We start from the raw sequence: 22,088 nt of genomic DNA, 5'->3' as shown, positions 1-22,088 counted from the left end.
AATAGTAGACCACCACGTGAATTAATCTGTAAAAATAAATCAGAAGTGTTCCGCTAAATACTCAGAATGTACGAAGTGTTCCGCTAAATACTCAGAATGTGCGAAGTGTTCCTCTAAATACTCAGAATGTGCGAAGTGTTCCGCTAAATACTCAGAATGTGCGAAGTGTTCCGCTAAATACTCAGAATGTGCAGTGTTCCGCTAAATACTCAGAATGTGCGAAGTGTTCCGCTAAATACTCAGAATGTGCGAAGTGTTCCGCTAAATACTCAGAATGTGCGAAGTGTTCCGCTAAATACTCAGAATGTGCGAAGTGTTCCGCTAAATACTCAGAATGTGCGAAGTGTTCCCGCTAAATACTCAGAATGTGCGAAGTGTTCCGCTAAATACTCAGAATGTGCGAAGTGTTCCGCTAAATAAATAATGAAACCAGTACATCGTGCACGTGGTCTATGCAATGAAACCAGTACATCGTGCACGTGGTCTATGCAATGAAACCAGTACATCGAGCACGTGGTCTATGTAATGAAACCAGTACATCTTGCACGTGGTCTATGTAATGAAACCAGTACATCGTGCACGTGGTCTATGTAATGAAACCAGTACATCGTGCACGTTGTCTCTGCAATGAAACCAGTACATCGTGCACGTGGTCTATGTAATGAAACCAGTACATCGTGCACGTGGTCTATGCAATGAAACCAGTACATCTTGCACGTGGTCTATGTAATGAAATCAGTACATCTTGCACGTGGTCTATGTAATGAAACCAGTACATCGTGCACGTGGTCTATGTAATGAAACCAGTACATTTTGCACGTGGTCTATGTAATGAAACCAGTACATCGTGCACGTGGTCTATGCAATGAAACCAGTACATCTTGCACGTGGTCTATGCAATGAAACCAGTACATCTTGCACGTGGTCTATGTAATGAAACCAGTACATCTTGCACGTGCTCTATGTAATGAAACCAGTACATCTTGCACGTGGTCTATGTAATGAAACCAGTACATCTTGTACGTGGTCTATGTAATGAAACCAGTACATCTTGCATGTGGTCTGTGCAATGAAACCAGTACATCTTGCACGTGGTCTGTGCAATGAAACCAGTACATCTTGCACGTGGTCTGTGCAATGAAACCAGTACATCGTGCACGTGGTCTGTGCAATGAAACCAGTACATCGTGCACGTGGTCTGTGCAATGAAACCAGTACATCTTGCACGTGGTCTGTGCAATGAAACCAGTACATCGTGCACGTAGTCTGTGCAATGAAACCAGTACATCTTGCACGTGGTCTGTGCAATGAAACCAGTACATCTTGCACGTGGTCTGTGCAATGAAACCAGTACATCTTGCACGTGGTCTGTGCAATGAAACCAGTACATCTTGCACGTGGTCTGTGCAATGAAACCAGTACATCGTGCACGTGGTCTGTGCAATGAAACCAGTTTGTCTAGTCTGGCCTACTACATCATGCACCTGGAAAGACATTTCCAATAATATTGAAATGAAGTTTTCCTAGCTTGTCCTAATAAAAAGGGTTTGCTAATTTTTTAGATACCACAACACTAGCAGTCAAAAAAACAAAACAGAAAAAGTTCGCACTCGCCCTCACACACACACACACACTTACGCAATAATTAAAACAATAATTGATTTAAAGTTTTTGTCAAAAAAAAATTCATTCTGTATTAGACCGTTTTAAATTTGCAATCAATATCTATCTGGATTCTAGTCGATTCTTGATGAAGTCTCTTCAAAAATGTAGTCCTCAGGCAAGTTCTAGCCACGTGACATGGTTTTAAACCCAAACTTCCTGGCCGCTACTAATGACACAGTAACTCCCAACTCCTTGTTTTGAAACATTCGTCACAACATAGGACCGCTTCCCACGACTTTCATATGACCCCCTCCACCCCCCCCCCCTCATCCAACAGTTTCTAAATACATTCACCACAGACCTATATTAATATATATCACTGTGACCGTAACTTGGATACAAAGGTTCTCACATGTGTATTGGGCAGAGCTACAATCAAATTTTTTACAACACTCACTCCGTCTGGTACAAATCTTGTACGCATTATTTCTACCACTTGCCATTCTTGGATCAAGTTGAAACTTGGCACAAATAGTCCTTGTTTTTATTTGAAAACAAAACGAATTAAAAAATATTAATTATTAGTGGTAATTAAAATTAAATTTGTTTGATGTATAGAAAAGGGGAAATAAATCTAACAGTATTTGAGATATATGGCTCTAAATTTTCAGTCCTTTCCCTTTTTTTTATTCTTTAAAAAATTTTTTTAAAAACTTGTTTCACCGTACATGTTGCAGCACTATTTCTTACACTCATTTCTTACTACTCGACTAGGAGTCCCTCGGGTTCAGCTCGACATATAAAAACACAATCACTTGGTCATCGCGAACACAATACTGTAGTAGTTCTTAGAGCATATCACACACATTGATCTGTCTTTGTCTAAAACTAAGACACTTCCGGTCATTACGTTCCAGCCGACATATATAATATATAAGTAAAAATAGATTATACAGAGATTCATCCGCGACAGTGCAATTGTAAAACATTTTATTTGGGGATAATTTTGCCCTCTTTCAGTTGCCAAGCGACCCAGAAATGAATTCATGGACATTGGCTATGTTTGGAACAATGTCGCCCACAAAGCAGCCCCGCCCCCAACACAAACGCACCTTTTCGATGCAGCAGACGTGAGGATAATAAAACACTTAGTCGCTGACTATTATTTTTATGTAATGGATTTCTTCTTTTGTCCTTTTTAGATCAGGGGCTCGGCAACCATCAACAAAATGTAACCCGCCGACTCCTGCTTTAGATTAGATCAGTGATTCCCAAAGTGGTCTATATAGACCCCCAGGGGTCTACAGAGACTTCCAAGGGGTCTACGAGACAAAAAAGTTTGGGAACCACTGGATTAGATCATTACAAGCTGTTGATTTTTTACTTTAGTCTGCAGATCTTAAGCGACTTTTACATGTTGGATGAAACAAGAATTCGACTTATTCCTCTTCCTGGCCTTGAACCCCTGATTTTGTATACTATATCGACTTTGTTCATAATTAGTTGAACTAATTGGTGTGTCTGTCGTCTGTCCTTCATTAAGATAATGGACAAAAAAATGTTTCGTATCAGTAAACATTGCATAGATAGTAAGATAGATGTATAGGCTTAGAAGCTACGTAGTCTTGCTTGCATTGATTTTATAATAACATCTGTAGGCTGTTCGAGAATTGTATTGTTACATAGATATCTTAACTGTTCTGGTCAGGGCCGGCCTTAGGCTATTGGAGGCCCTAGGCGAAGTGAATAGGGTGGCCCAAATGAATTAAGAAAACAAAAAATTAACACCAAAAAAATACGCAACGTATCTATATCTAAATCAACAAATAAGTTAAATTCACATAAAGCCGATAGCACGAGATGTGCTTCATGGACTATTCATGATCACGTGACTATAGAAATAAAGTTTCGACATTTCACCAAAAGGAAGAGACGATTGTTTTCTAACATCTATAGTCTAACCATGGACTGGTCTAATAAGTAGATCTAAATATTCTTGAGCACAGCATTAGCCGTCAAGACGATGAAACCCCCACTTCAACATAAGACATATACATATAAGGATACATCAGTCGCCAGATTCTGTGAGTGTATCCAAGAGGGGTTATGTGTTTAAAACCCCCTCCAGAGGGCTTTAAGCTAAAACCCCATCAAGAGGGCTTTGTTTAACCCCCCCCCCTACAGCGGTGTTTGAAGTTAAAAACCAACTCTTTAATATAAAAAAACAACAACAAATTACACGCTCAAAATTCTATGAGCGAAGCCAATGGAGGTTTTGAGTTTAATCCCCCTCCTCCAGAGGACTTTAAGTTTAAAACCCCTACAGATGGCTATGGGTGAAACATCGCCCTACGCCCATGTTTGCATCTATATTGTTATTGTTACAGTAGTAGTGCTGAGGTGGTCAATTGTAGTCAAACTGAATTTCCATTTGACCAATAAAATTATCTTATCTTCAATCTACATGTTTTTTTTTTTTTTTTGGTTGTTTTTGTTTGTTCTTTTCCTGCTACATGTGTGTGTGTGAGTGCACGCGTGATGCACAAAGCTTGCCCGAAGCAGTAAATGGAAAGGGGGAGCATTGCATTAACAAATTTCTTGATTATTTATTTTTATTACTTCCCTCTTTTTTTTTTCAATGATTGTAAATGATACATGTTATATCAGATAACTAGACTATTATAAGCAACTAACGTGTACATTATTAACATTTTTTTCCCTTTTAGAACAATATATTATTTACAACATTGGCCTCATTCCAAGTAAGTTTTACAAGATTTTTCTGGATGATGACTCTTCTGAGTTTACATCACATCTTCTTTATTCCATTGGACTTATACTAGCCGAAGCATTTGTAAGTGAAGTTTTCTATATGTGCAGTGACATACATTTTTTGTTCACTGAATTTTTAATGTAACCTACATATCCTTATGTAGACACATTATAAACTACTTAGGCCTTACGCATTATTGTTTTTTTACAAAATTTATATCAACTCAAACTGTCTGTCTGGTAAAAGTGTGTACTTGATATTTCTCCCACACCTATTCTCGGATAAGTTGAAACGTCACCGTCAATATTTGTGTAAAGTTTCAACTTGATCCAAGAATGGGTGCAGGAGAAATAATGTGTACAAACGTTTTACCAGACAGACAGTTTGAGTTGATATAAACTTTGCTGAAAAAATATTTGTTTCAGATTTTAAGTACCAAACTTTATGTTGCATCAGTGCTGTACATCACCTGGAGACAAAGCATATGCAGAGCTCTACATGATCTGTACTTCAAAAATATTTTATACTACAAGCTGAATGTTATAGAGAAATCCATTGATAATCCGTAAGCTTGCATTCTCATAGTCAATAGTCAAAGTTATTGTTTAACAATTTTCTTTTTTATTTAGTTCAGTGTTGTAGGGGAATACAAACTGAAGCTTAATGTCCTTGAGCACTCTTGTTTATAATGTAACTAGGGCCACCTTGTTGAAACTTCTTTTAGTCAATTCTTCTAGTTTACTATGAGTAAGATAAGTAGTTTTTGTTTTGGCTTTTTTTTGTTACTCTTAATAATTCACATTTTTCTGGATGGAAAGACATACTCCAATCTGATTTCCATTTTTGTAATTCTCTTTGTAGAATTTCAGTATCTTGTGTTTTTTTTTAATTGTTCAATATATTTTGCAATTATCTTAAAAAATCAGAAAGAGTAGCCAGCACAGGCGGTACTGTTATTGGTGTTGACTTGGATTCATTTATATTTCAGTTTGTTCTCTACCTATCATAAAATCCTGAATCAATTGCTTAATTTTTAAAGCAATCAATGGTGCAATCACTTAATTAAATGCCTTGAAAAAATGGGAGGTGATGCAGGCCTATTTTTAACACTAAAGGTTTTTTTAAGAAATCAAGTTAGATATGTAACAAGTTAGCTTTGTCCATGTGGTGCTTAGTTGCGGAGTCTGAGGTGCTTGTCATTAGTTCTTCACCTTTTTCTGTCAGTCGATGTTTTATTTGATACATTTTGACTCCATCAATTTTTGTTACCATATTAATTTCTAATATGATAGCAAGACACATGCAGTAATTTGAGATTCCTATGAATATTTCATCCTCAAAATTTTTATTTTCAGTACTTTTTGTTACGTATGAATTACTGATCCATAACACAATGTAACTAAATGTGTTAGCTAAGACTTGGTGTCTCATATGCTTTTTAAATCTGTCGCATGCCACTGTGTATTGTCTCTTTTAACAATGTTTAAAATAATATTTAAGAATTGAATCTGAATCTGCTCCTTAGAGACCAACGAATCACTCAGGATGTGGATCAGTTGTGTAACAAGTTTAGCCAGATCTTAGTTCCTCTCATCATCACACCATTCACCATTGGATACTATTTTTATAAATGTTGGACAGTGTAAGTATTCAACAGGCTAATGCTTCTTTTTTTCTTTCATGTACACATTCCCACCTCCCAGTTCATGATGATGTAAAATGTGACATTCATAATGGAATTGATTTTTTTATGTTGTTGTTTTTTTATACTATTTTCCAACTTCTCTATTTTTTTTAAAAAAGTTACATTAGTTTGAAATGAACTGGGAAAGTGTAAACATTAAATATTTGGTTAGTGATATTTAATAAGTTCATCTCAATTATTAGTTCTTATTCTAGTTCATGTGTACATTTCAGAACCAGCTACTTGGGACCAGTCAGTACTTTGGTTTTCTTTGCTGTATTTACAATCATAAACAAGCTGCTCATGTCTCCAGTTGTCAAATACTTTTATCTACAACAGAAAAGAGAAGGAGATTTTAGGTAAAGGGATTGCTAGAAAGTTTGTGTTGGTGGTGATTTGTTTTGTGGTCTAAATTAAAATCCTTTCATCTGACCACTGGGCATTTTAAATAAGATTTTGAGAATGTTCCCCCATCTCTTATGTAGATCTGACACATCTGTAAAGTAAAGCTGAGCCCAGCCATACAGTGTCTTTGTAATCTTTGGCTAAAGAAATTCCCAAAAATCAGTTTTGTATCTCTTTGAGTCAATACCTTATTTTGATTTAGTAAATTTACATTGTATTAATTATCATTTTAAAAAATTCAAAGCTCACTATCAGGATAACTTTTAATTTAATATTTTAAAAAAGATTGAACTACTGATGTAAAATTGTAGATGGCTATGATGTTTAGGTCACCATTATCTTTGGGTGGTTGACATACATAGGCTTTATGTAAAAAGAAAGTTCCCCTTTCAGACCTTGTGGTCTATAGGGCAGATAATGTAAAGGTCATCTGTTTCTGTGGCCTACGGTTAACAAGGGTGTCATGTGGCCAGCATAACGACCAACCGCCTTTACTTTTCCCCAACTAATGTCAGGTACCCATTAGAGCTGGGTGGACTCAGAGGTGCCAGAAGATCTGAAATTAAAAATCCCAGTCTTCACCAGGATTCGAACCCCGGTCTCCGGTTCAGAAGCCAAGCGCTTTTAGGCTTTACTTCTGAGCCACCGCACCTCATTAGGCTTTATATATCCAATATAAAAGTCAATCAGCTTTTAACTGATGCCAGGTCAGTTGTGTATAGAAAGATTTGGATGTGTTTAGCCATGTGGTTAATAAAATAGACTATTTTTAATAAAGACAAGAAGAAATTCCTAAGCTCTTCTCCGTTCTGTAATCAAGGCTTAGAATATCAATACATTAACTAGATATAGAAATACCCAAAAAAAAAAAAATTGAACATGTATGCAAATATTTTTTTCTTTATTTAATGATGTACAAATCTACTGCAGGTTTCATCACATGTTGTTAAGGACAAATTCTGAATCAGCAGCTTTTTTCAGAGCTGGTAGAGTGGAGAGATCTAAAGCCAATGCAAAGTTACATAATTTGATCTCAACACAGGCTAAACTAATACGCTGGGAGTATGCACTGAACTGTAAGTCAACATTTTCTGTGGGATCTTGCACTTTTTATGCTATGTTCAGATGTCATTACAAATACTATTATAATTATGTTTATTTTATGAATCCCTGGCCTGAGAAATTTCTTGTTAATTTGTTTTCCAAGACGCTGTCTTTTGTAGTCACTGGAAACATGAATAAATATGTGAACTTAACACTTTTTTATTTTTTTCATGTTCCCTTTATTTCTCATTACATACAGATGTAATCAAGACAGCAGACTACTTGGGGAGTATACTGAGTTACATAGCAATAGCATTCCCTATATTTAATGGCCAGTATAAAGATCTCTCTTCAGCAGACTTGTCATCTCTCATTAGCCAGGTAAGTATTTCAGGTTGTTTTTTTTTTTTACAAAGCTTTTATTAACTCTGTCTGTCTATCTGGTACAATTTTTGAACAAGCCAAGGAGAAAAATTATTTATTGTACAAAGTCTGTTGAAGAAACTCAGAGCTGACCAAGCTGAATCAGACCCAGTCTACTAACTGGCGAAGAAACTCACAGCTGACCATGCTGAATCAGACCCAGTCAACTCATTGGCAAAGAAACTCACAGCTAACTGAGCTGAATCAGACCTAGTCTACTCATGGCAAATAAACTCATAGCCTCCCCGACAGAAGTCGCAGCAGTGAACTCGTACCCTGAGCTCAAAGAAGCCATTAACATTGTACTCTGCAGGCATCACTTTCTCCATCTCCTCCAGTTGTTCTTTCTCTAGTTGCGAAGAAGTTGTGGTCATTGCATCTATCTGCTAATTTAATGCTGAGGGCAGCCACTTAGCACATAGAGAAGTAGTGGTTGTCATGGCCGTTGTCACCAAGCTGCTTCAGTAGGCTTTCTTGATGTGGACTTGGCTAGCTGATTACACACACACGAAACCCCTATCTGCATCACCACCACATTATCTTCAACCATTATTGGAGATCTTTATTTAATAAAATGTTGCTTTTTTTTTGCCAGAATGGATTTTTCTCCATTTACTTAATTAACTGTTTCACCACCATGATTGATCAATCTTTACAAGTTACAGATATTGCTGGAACAGCTCACAGGTATTGGCTTTAGACAAAGATGCATACAAAGAAGCATTTAATTTCTTTGGAACATGACCATAAAAATAGACAAGTGAAATTTTTCATTAACTAGTCTTTAAATGGTAGAAATATATATTGATACGAGGACTTTGGGGTTGAAGACAAGTTAGGCAAAAAGGGTGCAGAGAACTTTTAAAATTTAGATTGAGTTTTCTGTAATATTTAATAGAGAAAGAATTTGTGGAGGTTTTTCTACAGCTTTATGATTCCTGCCTCAGCTTTAATTCAATCCACATGACTTTCTTTTACCACATTCCTAGATGATTATTTAGTTCTTGATACACTCAAACATATAAACTGTCCCTTAGGGGAAACCAAACTGTTATTAATGTCTATTTCATTATGATAGTTGTCAACTTAAATAACTGGCCTTTTTTTTTTATTTTGAAATCACAATATTATTAAGTAAATTTATATAAACATATATCCACTACTTAGAACATTTTGTGAATATATTATGGGGTCTATATAAATTATTTTTGTCCTAAAGATTAACAACACTGTTTTTATTTAGACACTAGCATGAAAATTCCCATCACAGAAAATACAGAGAGGCTTATGTTAATGTTGAAACCTAATAAAAAACTACTATTTCTTTGAGAGATTGCATGTCTTCTATATGTATATTAATACAATTGTACCTTTGAAATGTGTCCAATATTGGCTAAAATGTTTATTAGTTGATCATGAAATATTCCTTGAATGTTTTATTTCCTTTATTGTTTTATGCCTTTTTAGAATTGGTCAACTTTTTGAAGTACTGGGAAAACTGAAATGTGAAGGAATTGAAGATAACAGTTTTTTATATTCATCATTTGATAGGTAGGTTTTTATTTTTATATTCATCATTTGAAAAGTAGGATTTTTTATTTTTATATTCATCTGACTGGAAAAAAAGGAGGAACTCATTACTGTGAAGAGTAAAAATCTGAGCTGGTTTGGCCATATTGTAAGACATGACTCATCATCAAAAGTCATGGAAGCTCAAAGTAAGGGTCATCCAAAGAAAAGCTGGCTGGATAACATAAAAGAATGGACCAGCCTCTCTCTTAATATCCTGCATAGAACAGCTGCTGACATGGAAAAGTGGAAGCATTCGGTTACCCGAACTGTCACAGCATCACTAAGACAAAAATCAATGAACAGATGAGATGAGAGATTCATCATTCGCCTTGTAGGTTTTTTAAGTATTCATCATTTGCTTCTGAGAGATTCTATTATTTTTTTGTTTGAAGCAATATATGAAATCTCTTCAACAGTATCACTTTGAATGTTTTGACATTTTTACCTTTTTATTACATTAATTTTCTATTCTTAACTGAACTTGTAGTCTTATATTAAACAAGGGGTTAGACATTAAAGGTTATAGTTACATGTATATATAAACACACGCACATACAACACACACACACACATAATTATAACTAAAACAATCAAACCTATGTTGTATATATGGCATCACCTTGCACATTTTCTTAAAAACTATTTTAATAAATTATAAATTGTTACAAAAAGAACAACTAAAATCAAGTAATTGGATAAAAAAATTATTCAATTTCATTTTAGCTATTGGCAGTATTTTATGAGTTAATCAATGAAAATTTTATTCAATTATTGTCATTTCATTATCTTCAAACACAGACACATTTCAATGTTGTTTAAGTCTCTTTTATTGGTCAAAAAGAAATATTTGCTGATACACTTTCTTTTAGACAGCACACTTGTCAGACATTTTTTTCCCTTTAATGTCTTGCTTCATTCTTTTACCTTATAACCCAATACAAAAATTGAACTACACTTGGATCCTATTTTTATATTTGCCCACTTCTGCCACTTCATCACATTTAGAAATTGATATATGTATTGGAAATAATTTTTTTTTAAAATGAGAAATCAGCTTTGCCCACTTCTGCCACGTCATCACATTTAGAAATTGATATATGTATTGGAAATATTTTTTTTTTAAAATGAGAAATCAGCTTTGCCCACTTCTGCCACTTCATCACATTTAGAAATTGATATATGTATTGGAAATAATTTTTTTTTTAAATGAGAAATCAGCTTTGCCCACTTCTGCCACTTCATCACATTTAGAAATTGATATATGTATTGGAAATAATTTTTTTTTTAAATGAGAAATCAGCTTTGCCCACGTCTGCCACTTCATCACATTTAGAAATGGATATATGTATTGGAAATAATTTTTTTTTTAAATGAGAAATCAGCTTTGCCCACTTCTGCCACTTCATCACATTTAGAAATTGATATTATGTATTGTAAATAATTTTTTTAGAAAGAAAGTAAATTGATTCCGAGGTTTGATGTTCTTATTCAGTCACTTTACTTCCGAAGTACATCCTCTGACGAACAGCAACACTACAGCTTTCACATTGCAAGATGTAACATATGGTTTGCCCAAATCTTTGAAAGTTTTATGCAAAAGTAAGCCTTGTTTTTTATAGTCTCATCAATATGGACATTTGATATTAACAAATGCTTCCATTTTAATTGGTATTTAATCTGCATGAAATGAGAAATAACACACAAGTAGAACTAAAGTTGACATGCTAGTTCCATTGTATAGTCCAGTGCACTTGTATTTTCTTAAAACATTTTTTTTATTGATAATTTAAATTTTTAACCTTGTGTAGATCTGATATCATAGCATTAATCTTTTGAATTTTTGCTTAAAATTTTTTTTTTTTTCTTAATTTTCCCACAAGTTTTAATCATTTTATTCTCCAGTAATAGTTCGATGGCTCTATCATAACTAGAAATGTTACTGTGTAGTTGCTGAAATTAAAGCAAAAAAATGTGCATTAAATCTCAATGTCTTTATCATTGTCATGAATATTTTTTTTTTCTTCTTATCCTGAACATTTATTGTCTCCAGATCTTTCCTTCCAGTTGACATCTGGAGTGAGTGTTTTAGTCACTGGAAATAGCGGTTGTGGTAAAACATCCTTGCTTAGAGTTCTTAGTGGACTCTGGAAGGCTTCATCAGGTATATTTTGTGCTTATCTATCTTATAAATTACAGTCGTTACTTCAAAAAAGAAGATAATTATGTACTTCGCATTTCATGTGTCAATCTAGTCATATATGTTTATCAATGACTTAAACTCTGCCAAGTTGTTGGTTTTCTGGCTGATTCAGGCAACCCAATCCATGCTACAAAGGGCACTTGGGAAGAAGAAGCACTTGTACAAATTTGTCCCAGCATGTGGAATAAGAAATGTGACTTTATCTTTGTGTCTTTCTGAGCAGTTTTATTAGGCTTTGTTTTTGTGTTTGTAAATTATGGTTCAGTGTTTTATGTATTATTGCTACTTTACTTTTTAGTCTTCTATCTCTAGTGTCTCTAAATGTAGTGGTTTTACTTATGGTGTTACTCTAATCTAAGTGAATATTTGTTATAAATCTTACTGCAATATTTTGTGTCTGTTCTAGTTTCTTTGCTTTTTTGAGAAGAGGGGACCCAAACAGAGTACACATATTCTAATATTGGCCTAACCAAGGTTAAATAACATTTGAGTTTTATCTTCTTGTTTAACTTGTAAAAATTTCTTTTAATAAACCTTAATGCTTTGTTTGATTTTTTAAAGTAATTTCGTCAACATGGAATCCATGAAAATTTTTCGTTTGTTTTAACACTTAGATATTTCTAGTTTTTAGTCCATGTAACTGATTAACTATGTGTGAGATATGTAGTTTTTATTTGTTTTACATTTTTTGTTTCTCTTAATTGACATTTTTCTGGGTTGAAAGACTTGGAATAATAAATGGTCAGAAAATTTATTTTATTTTCTGTCACATTAATTTAACCTTTTTTTCTTTTTTTTTTACATTTAAGCTTTCTTGTGATTTTATGTTTAAGTGTTTGAAAATATTAAAAAAAAAAAAAGATTGTTTTGTAAGATTGATTTCCTTAAAGAAAAATATTTTTTTTTCACATTTTACAATACTAAATTCATTAAAGGTAATTTGAAATTGTAGTACAAAATTAATTTAGGAATGAGGAAGACATTACTTCTGAAGTGAGCTAGTGTCAGGTCTTAATATTTCATTACTGAATTATTAAATTGTCTAGGTATTAAAAATAATACTAATTTGTAAAGTGTGTATATGTTATAATTACTTTATAACTTATATTATTTTTAGGCCCCAGGTTCAGCCCGACAGACACACCATACACACCCAGCTGTACATAAACTAATAAACGAGGTGTATGATGATTTAAATAAAACTATAAATTTAATCTAATAATATTTATATAATAAAATGATCAATGATAATGATAAACAAATACAAGTTCATATATATCTATTATACTATGGTTCAAATTAAATACTTAAATTGTATTTTAAAGAAAATAGTATTGACCTCATCAATATTCCATTTTCAAGACAAAGATTTTGTAATCAGGTGCAGTGTACTTCATATACCAATGATAACACAAGTTGATCTATCTTCAACCAGGACGACTGCTCACCCACTATGAAGAATCAAAGTTCAAAGTAGTAACACAACTCCCAATGTCACAATGTAACACCCAGTCTGGATATAGAAAACTGGAATCTGTAACCTCAGACTCAAACCTCAGTCCAGAAACCTGAGATGAAAACCTCAGTCCTTAAACCTGAGACTTAAAACCTCAGTCCTTAAACATGAGACTTGAAACTTCAGTACTGATACGAAAACCCTATAGAAAGACAATTAACAGAATCTTATAATCCTCTAATCTAATTATAAAAAATACCAATATGACCGAATCCCTATTAAAATAACTTTACAATGTGACATAAAACTCACCCTAAACAGGGGTCAAAATAATCCTTCAAGAATATATACCAAGGCCAATGCTAAGGCTATCCAGTAACAAAGACACAAGTATAATTCAGGACCTCAAAAGATACACTTGGCTCTACTGCCCAAGATGGAGTGAGTCTACCAAACGATCAAGAAGAAAAGTTTGACGTCACATGAAAAAATGCCGAAGCGCAAGGCGAGATCACTATACTGCACAGGAAAATAATATACTGAAAATGGCGTCATCACTATTGATGAAAGTGGTGCTATTAGATTACGAATATATTAACTATGCAACTACATAGATAGTTGTGACAGCTCGTTACCAAGGATGTAGTAGCTGATTGTTATTAACACCAGAGCTAATGTTAGAAACTAACAATATGATTGATATACTGATAATTTTAAAAAAATCTTTTTAAACATTTTTCTAGGAAGTGTTAACATCAATGTCTGCCTGGGTCCGACAGGTCTGTTGTACCTACCTCAGAAGCCATATTTTACAGATGGAACACTGCTGGAGCAGGTATTTCAGAGTTTGCGTGAATAAAATTAAAATGAGTGTATGGTCAACTATGCTTTTATTTTACTAGACTTTTAAATTTTTTTTTAGGTTATCTACCCTTTACAAGAAAGGGACACACGGACAGGTAAAGTTAAATTTTTAATAGACATAAAAAAAAGTCAAATAGTCTGTTCATATCTTGACCTAGAATCACAACTACAGTTGATTTTTATGGGGCAGGGTTTGGGAGGGGGGGTGTTACCTAAAATGTCAGATTACCTAAAGTTATTGTGTATGTCAAAGAATTCAACTCTGTGTCAATACATTCTATATATAATGTAATTTTCTAGTGTATAAATTAAACAATAGATGAAAAACTACAAATGATTTATCTAATAAATTGAAAAATACATGATTGAAGAGTTCAGATAATTAAAGCCTCCCTACACTTGAACAATAAACATACTCCAGTATACATTAATATTAACGCCAAAATACTGAGTGTGTGGGATTATAAAGTGTTGGGCTATCAGGAGTCAACTATATTTAATCTGAAGGAATGTTATGTACAAGCTGCTGTGAGTGTGTGTTTCTGCTTTTCAACAGATGAGGCTGTCATTCTAAATTATCTGAAGTTAGTCGGACTGGAAGGACTTGTGGAAAGACTTGGTGGAGTGAATGTCAAAACAGATTGGAACTGGTGAAGTCTTTGATTTCTGTCATAAAATAAATTTTGTCTTTGTCATATTTTACTTATTGTTAGTCCAACTAAAAGAAATATTTTCCTAAGTAAGTTCTGAGATCAGTGTTAAACTACTCCAGGTCCTGAGGCCAAGATTAAACACAATGTCTGGTTGTTTGTGTTTACTAAGCTGTTAATGCTAATGTCAACATGTTTTGTTGAGATGACAAACCTGGTCATTGACATCACAACCACCCATGTATTTGGTGTAGTCGGTGTAGAGCTGTGGTGTTTGAACATCAACAGTTGTTCCATCTTTATTTTTCTTTTTATGTCGCCCATTTGTGTTGGATTGTGGTATGAAGAAATTATTTTTATTATAGCTTTTACATAGCGCTACTTTCATGCTTATAGCATGCTCAGAGCGCTTTGGTCCAATCTCATTTGTGGACCAGTGGGGGGGTGTGTATCTAGGAGTTGGTTTTCCATGCTGCCTATAGGCACTCAGTAAACACAACTCTGGCCGAGTTGGGTGTCGAACCTCAAGCCCCCTTCTAGATAGCCAAGCCAAGTTCAAGTGCACTTAGCCTCTTGTCCACGCTTCCCACTGTACAAAAAATAATATGAATGTGTCTTTCGTCCATCCAAACAAGGCATACTTTATTGCCGTGACAGATTCAGACTGCCCTATCAGCATTTTTTTAAATTTGCAATCCTTGAAATTCATTTGGAATTATTTGTCTTAACTGTCACTTGTCATTAAAATTCAGTGTGTTTATTTACTTGTCATTTACATTCAGATGTAATTAGTTACTTGTCATTTACATTCAGATGTGTTTAGTTACTTGTCATTAACATTCAGATGTGTTTAGTTACTTGTCATTAACATTCAGATGTGTTTAGTTACTTGTCATTAACATTCAGATGTGTTTATTTACTTGTCATTTACATTCAGATGTGTTTAGTTACTTGTCATTAACATTCAGATGTGTTTAGTTACTTGTCATTAACATTCAGATGTGTTTAGTTACTTGTCATTAACATTCAGATGTGTTTAATTACTTGTCATTAACATTCAGATGTGTTTATTTACAGGTATGATGAAATGTCTCCAGGAGAAATGCAGAGATTGTCATTTGTCAGGCTTTTTTTTCACAAACCTCCATTTGCAAGTAAATAACCTTTTCATAATCAGCTTGCATTCTCTTACTAAAAACTGACTGAACGGATATTTCCAAAATGGCTCTGCTCTGTTTTCCTAGAATTGGACAGTTTATATATATCATTGGAAAAAAATAGCTACTTAATTGGCCACATAGCGAAAACTCTGGTTTGACCATTATAATTTTTCAAAATATAATCATCTTGAAATTAAATGTCGTATATTCTTTTTTATGCATGGCTTCATCAGGAGTGGTATCTCCTCAATTTTTTTCTAGGTATTCAGTAAAGATATGAATAAATAATTCAACTTAAAAAAATATTTTGCACACACTCTTATGTTAAAGTTCCAGCCCACATGCCTTTTGTTGTGAACTATGTAACTGATTTCTATAGTACTTGTACCATTAGACTCAGGCCTCTGATGACAATAACAATCTCTCAAGGGGCGTCACTCTTCTTTAACTAATAGACCATTGAAATCATAATAACGAAACTTAGAATTCATTATATCTTACAATTAAGATTCTATCAAGTGCTGTTTACAATACTATATACAAATACAATCATCACACCCTTGTAAAATCATTAGCTAGACTGATGAAAAGACTCCTTGTTATAATGAAGCATTACAAAAAGTGTAACTACAATGAGAAATGATAGACCATCAAAGGCTTCATAAAGTAGGAATTGATCTTTTAATTATTTTTTTTTATATAACATGTTTTATTCAACATTTTCTGCACCCATTTAGGCCTTTACAGATAGCAGTTAAAAGAGATATTGTTTAGGGCTGAGAACATTTTGGCATTATTATCTTAGCTTATAATAATGGTGTAGTTGATGTCAGGTTTAAGCCCACATCTCTAGTTGAAAAAGAAAGTTGCACGGCCGTGGTGCTCACTTTTGTCATAGTCGTCCATCTCACTCACAATGCTGTAATATCTGTAAATTCTCTCCCCTTATCTCTTGCTCATGCATTCAGATTGTCTGTTTGACGCAAGTGCCCCGTTTTTCCTGGTGCCATTAGAACAAGTTATCTTATCTGAATCTGTCAGGAAAACCAATGACTTAGCAGAGTCTCTTATTAACATGCATGACAAGAGTAGGATGTAATTCCTTTTTTTAAAAATGAAAATCTGCAGTTTATAAATTTTGAGATCTTAAAATGAGATGGTGGATTGTTGCCAGCACAGTCACCAATAGCCTAAGAGCATTGTAATACTTTTATAGGGTAGTGATTTTCTACAACTTAATAATTTAAAAAAATATATACACCTTTTTGAACTTTTGTGCGTTATTGTTGCTAATAGCAACAAATCATCTCAGAAAGCTTAGGACTAATTGGTAGGCAAACTTTAGGTTAAAGCTAGGCCCATAAACACTTATGTTTGTCACTAAAGTATCTATTTATATTGTTTAATTTTTTGTTTATATGCTATTTATTATACATTTGTTTCTATGTTAGTTCTGGATGAAGCAACCAGTCAAGTAAGTCAGGAAATGGAAGCCCTCTTGTATAAGACTTGCTGTGATCTAGGCATCACCTACCTAAGTATTGGACATAGAACTACCATCAGGCCATTTCATGACTTAGAGCTCCAGCTCAAAGAGGATGGCAGCTGGTCACTTCACTCTCTTGAGGGAAGTATTAATTCTTCTCGTATCTAGGACAAATGTATTCTTCATGTCTCTAGGAAGATGTTAAGATGTTTGCTTGTTCCCTATAGGGGAAAATGTATAATGTATTCTTCATGTCTCTAAGAAGATGTTAAGATGGTTGCTTGTTCCCTAAAGGGAAAAATGTATTCTTCATGTCACTAGGAAGATGTTAAGATGGTTGCTTGTTCCCTATAGGGGAAAATGTATTCTTCATGTCTCTAAGAAGATGTTAAGATGGTTGCTTGTTCCCTATAGGGGAAAATGTATTCTTCATTTCTCTAGGAAGATGTTAAGATGGTTGCTTGTTCCCTAAAGGGAAAAATGTATTCTTCATGTCTATAGGAAGGTGGTAGCTATTCCCTTCTTTCTCTAGAGGGAAGTGTTTACATGTCTCATGTGTATTCAAGAAGACTTGTTTTGTTATGGAAAAACGTTTTCAAATATTTAATGGAACATTCATTTCATTTGGTCTGTGAAATCCCAATCATTTGAATCATCTTGAGCAAACTCTTACTTGCATTTCTGAATATTTTCATGAACATTTCAAATTGTAATTTTGTATTTTTTACTTAAAATTTAGGAATCAAATATGTGGATATGTGGCATTTTAAAAAAAGTTGTATTTAAAATAATGTATTTATTAACGGAAACATACAAGTTTACACTTTGTTCAATGTTGCTAATTTTGTTCAGTGAAGATAACTTTGTTCAATAATTTTGTTCAATGTAGCTAACTTTGTTCAATAATTTTATTCAAGGTAGCTAACTTGTAGTTAAAATGTATTTATCAACTGAAATGTATGTTAATCTTTTAATTGTGTAGCTTTTAACAAGAATGTGCAATAGAGTTACTGTTTTTTTTTTAGCATTTAGCTAAAAACTTAAATTTAGTTTTAGCATCAAGTTTGTTTTTTTTTTTTAATTGTGTTCATCTTGGTTCATTAGAAGAACTATATGTTGTATTTTTATTTCTGAGAGACAAGTAATATGAATTTAACTATTTTTTTCACTAAATAAATGTAAAAAATTCAATTAAAAAGAAAAATTGTGTAAAAGTATTGTTACATGAATTGAACTATTCAGGGAATCAATAATTGTTACAAAATTTTAAAAGGATTTTACCTTTTTATGAGTTCTTCACATTACTGGTTTTGTGTTTATAGTTTGTATAAATGTTCCTAGCAAATTCATATTAGTTCATTATTACAATTAATTTTTTAAATTGTCAACTTATAATGCAAGTATATGCAAGTATAACATTTAAAATAATACAAGTATTATAATAGCAGCAATGATACATTTTTTATCTTTTTTTTTTTTTACATTATAACATTGGGTTATATAATGCTATGGACTAAATCATTTGAATGCTTGATTTTTGTTTATTTACATGATTTTTAATTCTTCATTTTGTCTCAGGTCACTTGTAACAAAAAATTGGTTTTACAAAATTACCAAAAGTGAAATGTTGGCATATCTACTAGTGAGCATTTATAGTGCCCAGGGCATTTATTTTTAATTTTTTAGTAGCCTCCCCCCCCCCCGCCACACACACACACACATCACACACAATTTTTAAATCAACCACTCTCTTCCCTACCAACTTTAAACTGTGAGTTACATTTAATCAGGCCATAGTAATATAAATAAGACTTTGTCAATATGATGTTAAACATGCTTTTTCTACTGCCTTCAATACTCATTTTAAATATTTAAGTATAAGATTAATTTCTCAGAGTAATCTTTTTTTTTAAATAAATATTTTAATTTGTTCAAACGAATATTACTTATTTATAAATCGAATGAATCAAATTCAGAAACATAACTTGGGCTACCTGACACATACAAGACCATAGGAGGACAAAAGGAGGACAAACCTTTGCAAAGGAGGACAACTTATAAAATTGAAAATCAAGGGCTGTTAATTCATATATTTTACAAAGTGACATTTTGCAGTAATAATTATTATCATGAAAATATGCTTGAAGCTGAGAAAATGAATCTTATCTTGTTCACTTATTGTTGATCAGGGAAAACACTTATTCAATGTTAGCATATGCCCAATATTACAAAATAACGAATTCACAGATTTTGAGTTTTCCTCATCATAAAGGAGCCTGGGAATAACTAAAATCATGGTTGTTCTTGATTAAATTCATAGATAATATGTAACTAAACTAAACAAGAAAGGAAAAGACATATTTTCACACTTTAGATCCATGCCTGCCAGATGGAGGACAAGGCACCAAATAGTACATGTCCTCCTTTTGCCTGACGTCTGGTAACCCTAGTCATATCTGATTGTAAACTGAAGGTCATTGACAATGATTCATTTATATGGACCAATATTTTCATGTTATATTTATGTTCTTGACAATACTCATCATTCTGTTTCCTGTCTGGACACAGTCTGGAGACAAAACATTTCCAGTTGAATGAATTCTTCCATTTCTAGTTCATATTTTATGCTACAGTTTGTGATCAATACAAATATTTTTGTTTGTTACAAATTTTTAAATGTCATAATTTGTGTTGTTATATTGTATTGTTATATTGTTATATGTTGTTATATTGTTTTATCAGGATTATATTAAATTTAGATTACTACGTATATATGAATGTTACTATTATCTGAACATCACCTTATTGTAATCCAATTTTATTTTTTTTTTTACATTTTTAAATACAATTTTACACATATTTTTTGGAGGCTTAATATGACTACAAAAAAATGTAGTTAATATTTTGTTTTAACTAGGCACATAGCCAGCTTATGAAGGCTTTATTAAACATGTTCTAGTGAATTTTTGTACTTTTGTGAATGTATATTAATCTTAACTGTTCAGATTTCTGGATTATTTATTGAAATCTATTTTTTGTTAAGCTTTGACATGAAACTTTCACATAGTGGGATGTGTAGTTTAAAGGCCAAAACTGCTTGTCTATTGGCTACATAACAAGGAGGCTTGAGTTCAAACCTAACTCAGAGTTGTGTTTACTGAGTGCCAAAAAGCAGCATGGGAACTTTTCAATTAAATTTGTAAAAAAAATAATTGTTAAATCATTCCAGCCACATTGTATTTATGATTGCTATTCTCTTCAGTTTATTGCAATGGACAAACTGCTTTTAAATTTGCTTAGTTAGTATTCCAGCGTATATGTCTTTGATTATTTTTTTTTATAAATCTTAGAAAAGTATTGCAACTGAAAAAGAGATACTGGGTACTTAGTAACAATTGAAAATAATTTGAACAAGCAAAATAAAAAAAAAATTATTTTTAAAATACAAAGCTTATCCAAGGGGAAGAGCTCTGTTCTTACAACTATATCACTCGAGAATGTAGAAATTATTTCCCTTTTTATTGTCAAACAAAATAATTAATTACCAATAATTAATGGACTAATAAGTTAATTTTTTTTAAGGATTCATGATGTTTAGTACAATAAATAACTTGAGTTTCAATTTGGTCTGAGAATGGATGTGGGAGAAATAATGTGTACAATTATTTAAAGGGACAAAGCCCAACATATTTAACCATATCTGTGAATACTGAAGGATTAATGTCCCTTATTGGTATCAAACAAAATAATTAATTACCACTAATTAATTAACTAATTGGTTAATTTTTTGTTATCAATTCATGTATTGTCTATGCCAATGAATAATTGTGCAAAGTTTCAACTTGATCTGAGAAAGGGTGTGGGAGAAATAAAGTGTACAAACATTTGACCAGACAGATAGACTTGATATAAGGTTTGTAATAAAAAGATTGTCTTTATAAAATTGTGTATTGCCTTATTTTCTCCAGCTGGCTATAACTGTTGGAACTCAGCACGACTTTGTAATTCAAATGTTGTGTCTGCAACAAGTGCCTTATATTTTATTCTTTTTTGACAGTTTTGATATCACTTTTATTGTTTTTGTTGAGTTGTTTAAGGCGGGATGAAGAAATGACATGTGACAGAGTGTAAGTGTGAAAGCATGTTATTATAAGTGTGTTAATGTTAATTACATGAGATATTTTTGTTTTATCGGTAACTATGAAAAAGTAAAAATTTTAAATTTTGCTGGAGACTTCTTCTGGATCGTTAAATCTCTTAGCGTTATTTATTTATTTTTTTTTCAATAGCACAAACACAGAATTACTAAGTTGATTGTGAAGCAGGACTCGAATTGTGACTTATTGACAATAATTCACAGTATCACACAGTTCTGTCACTAGGATGGTTGGGGGAATGAAACCCATGTGAAAACAAGGTTACAAAGACAGTTTGTGTGGAGACACAAACTCAAAATTGGCCCCCGAAGTGGTCCACACAGGCAGGTTTCAATATTTTCAGAAAGAACATCAGAATGAAATTCTATCATAGACAAATGACAAAGAATAATGGAGAAAGAAGGTTGACGGATCTTGTGTGGTGCCCCAACGGTCCACAGATCAAAGAATAGGTGAAAGTGAATGTGAAGTTAGATGTGAACCTGGCCTAACTAATGTCTCATAATGAATATATAATTGCTCTAATTGTTTAGTAAAGGGACAATCTATTTCTCAAGAAAAAAATTTTTTCTTTAGTTCAGTGTTCTATAATTTGCATGTAGCACTGCA

General features: G+C 33.0%; 1 protein-coding gene across 1 annotated transcript in view; it reads left to right on the top strand.

The window, feature by feature from the left end:
* Positions 1–21,575, top strand: part of LOC106052582 (lysosomal cobalamin transporter ABCD4-like) — a 28,089-nt gene extending 6,514 nt beyond the window's left edge. Inside the window, exons 3-17 of the mRNA XM_056023366.1 lie at positions 4,332–4,459; positions 4,804–4,943; positions 5,904–6,020; positions 6,296–6,421; positions 7,398–7,543; positions 7,771–7,892; positions 8,530–8,621; positions 9,402–9,485; positions 10,999–11,105; positions 11,557–11,667; positions 13,906–13,997; positions 14,085–14,121; positions 14,583–14,676; positions 15,754–15,830; positions 17,288–21,575. Of these exons, the coding sequence (XP_055879341.1) occupies positions 4,332–4,459; positions 4,804–4,943; positions 5,904–6,020; positions 6,296–6,421; positions 7,398–7,543; positions 7,771–7,892; positions 8,530–8,621; positions 9,402–9,485; positions 10,999–11,105; positions 11,557–11,667; positions 13,906–13,997; positions 14,085–14,121; positions 14,583–14,676; positions 15,754–15,830; positions 17,288–17,490 (1,676 nt within the window). The 3' untranslated portion in view covers positions 17,491–21,575. The remainder of the gene's footprint in view (positions 1–4,331; positions 4,460–4,803; positions 4,944–5,903; positions 6,021–6,295; positions 6,422–7,397; positions 7,544–7,770; positions 7,893–8,529; positions 8,622–9,401; positions 9,486–10,998; positions 11,106–11,556; positions 11,668–13,905; positions 13,998–14,084; positions 14,122–14,582; positions 14,677–15,753; positions 15,831–17,287) is intronic.
* The last annotated feature ends 513 nt before the right edge of the window (positions 21,576–22,088 follow it).

The sequence above is a fragment of the Biomphalaria glabrata genome, chromosome 3, assembly GCF_947242115.1.
Source record: "Biomphalaria glabrata chromosome 3, xgBioGlab47.1, whole genome shotgun sequence".
NCBI lineage: Eukaryota > Metazoa > Mollusca > Gastropoda > Planorbidae > Biomphalaria > Biomphalaria glabrata.
This window is presented reverse-complemented; position numbering and strand designations above follow the sequence as displayed.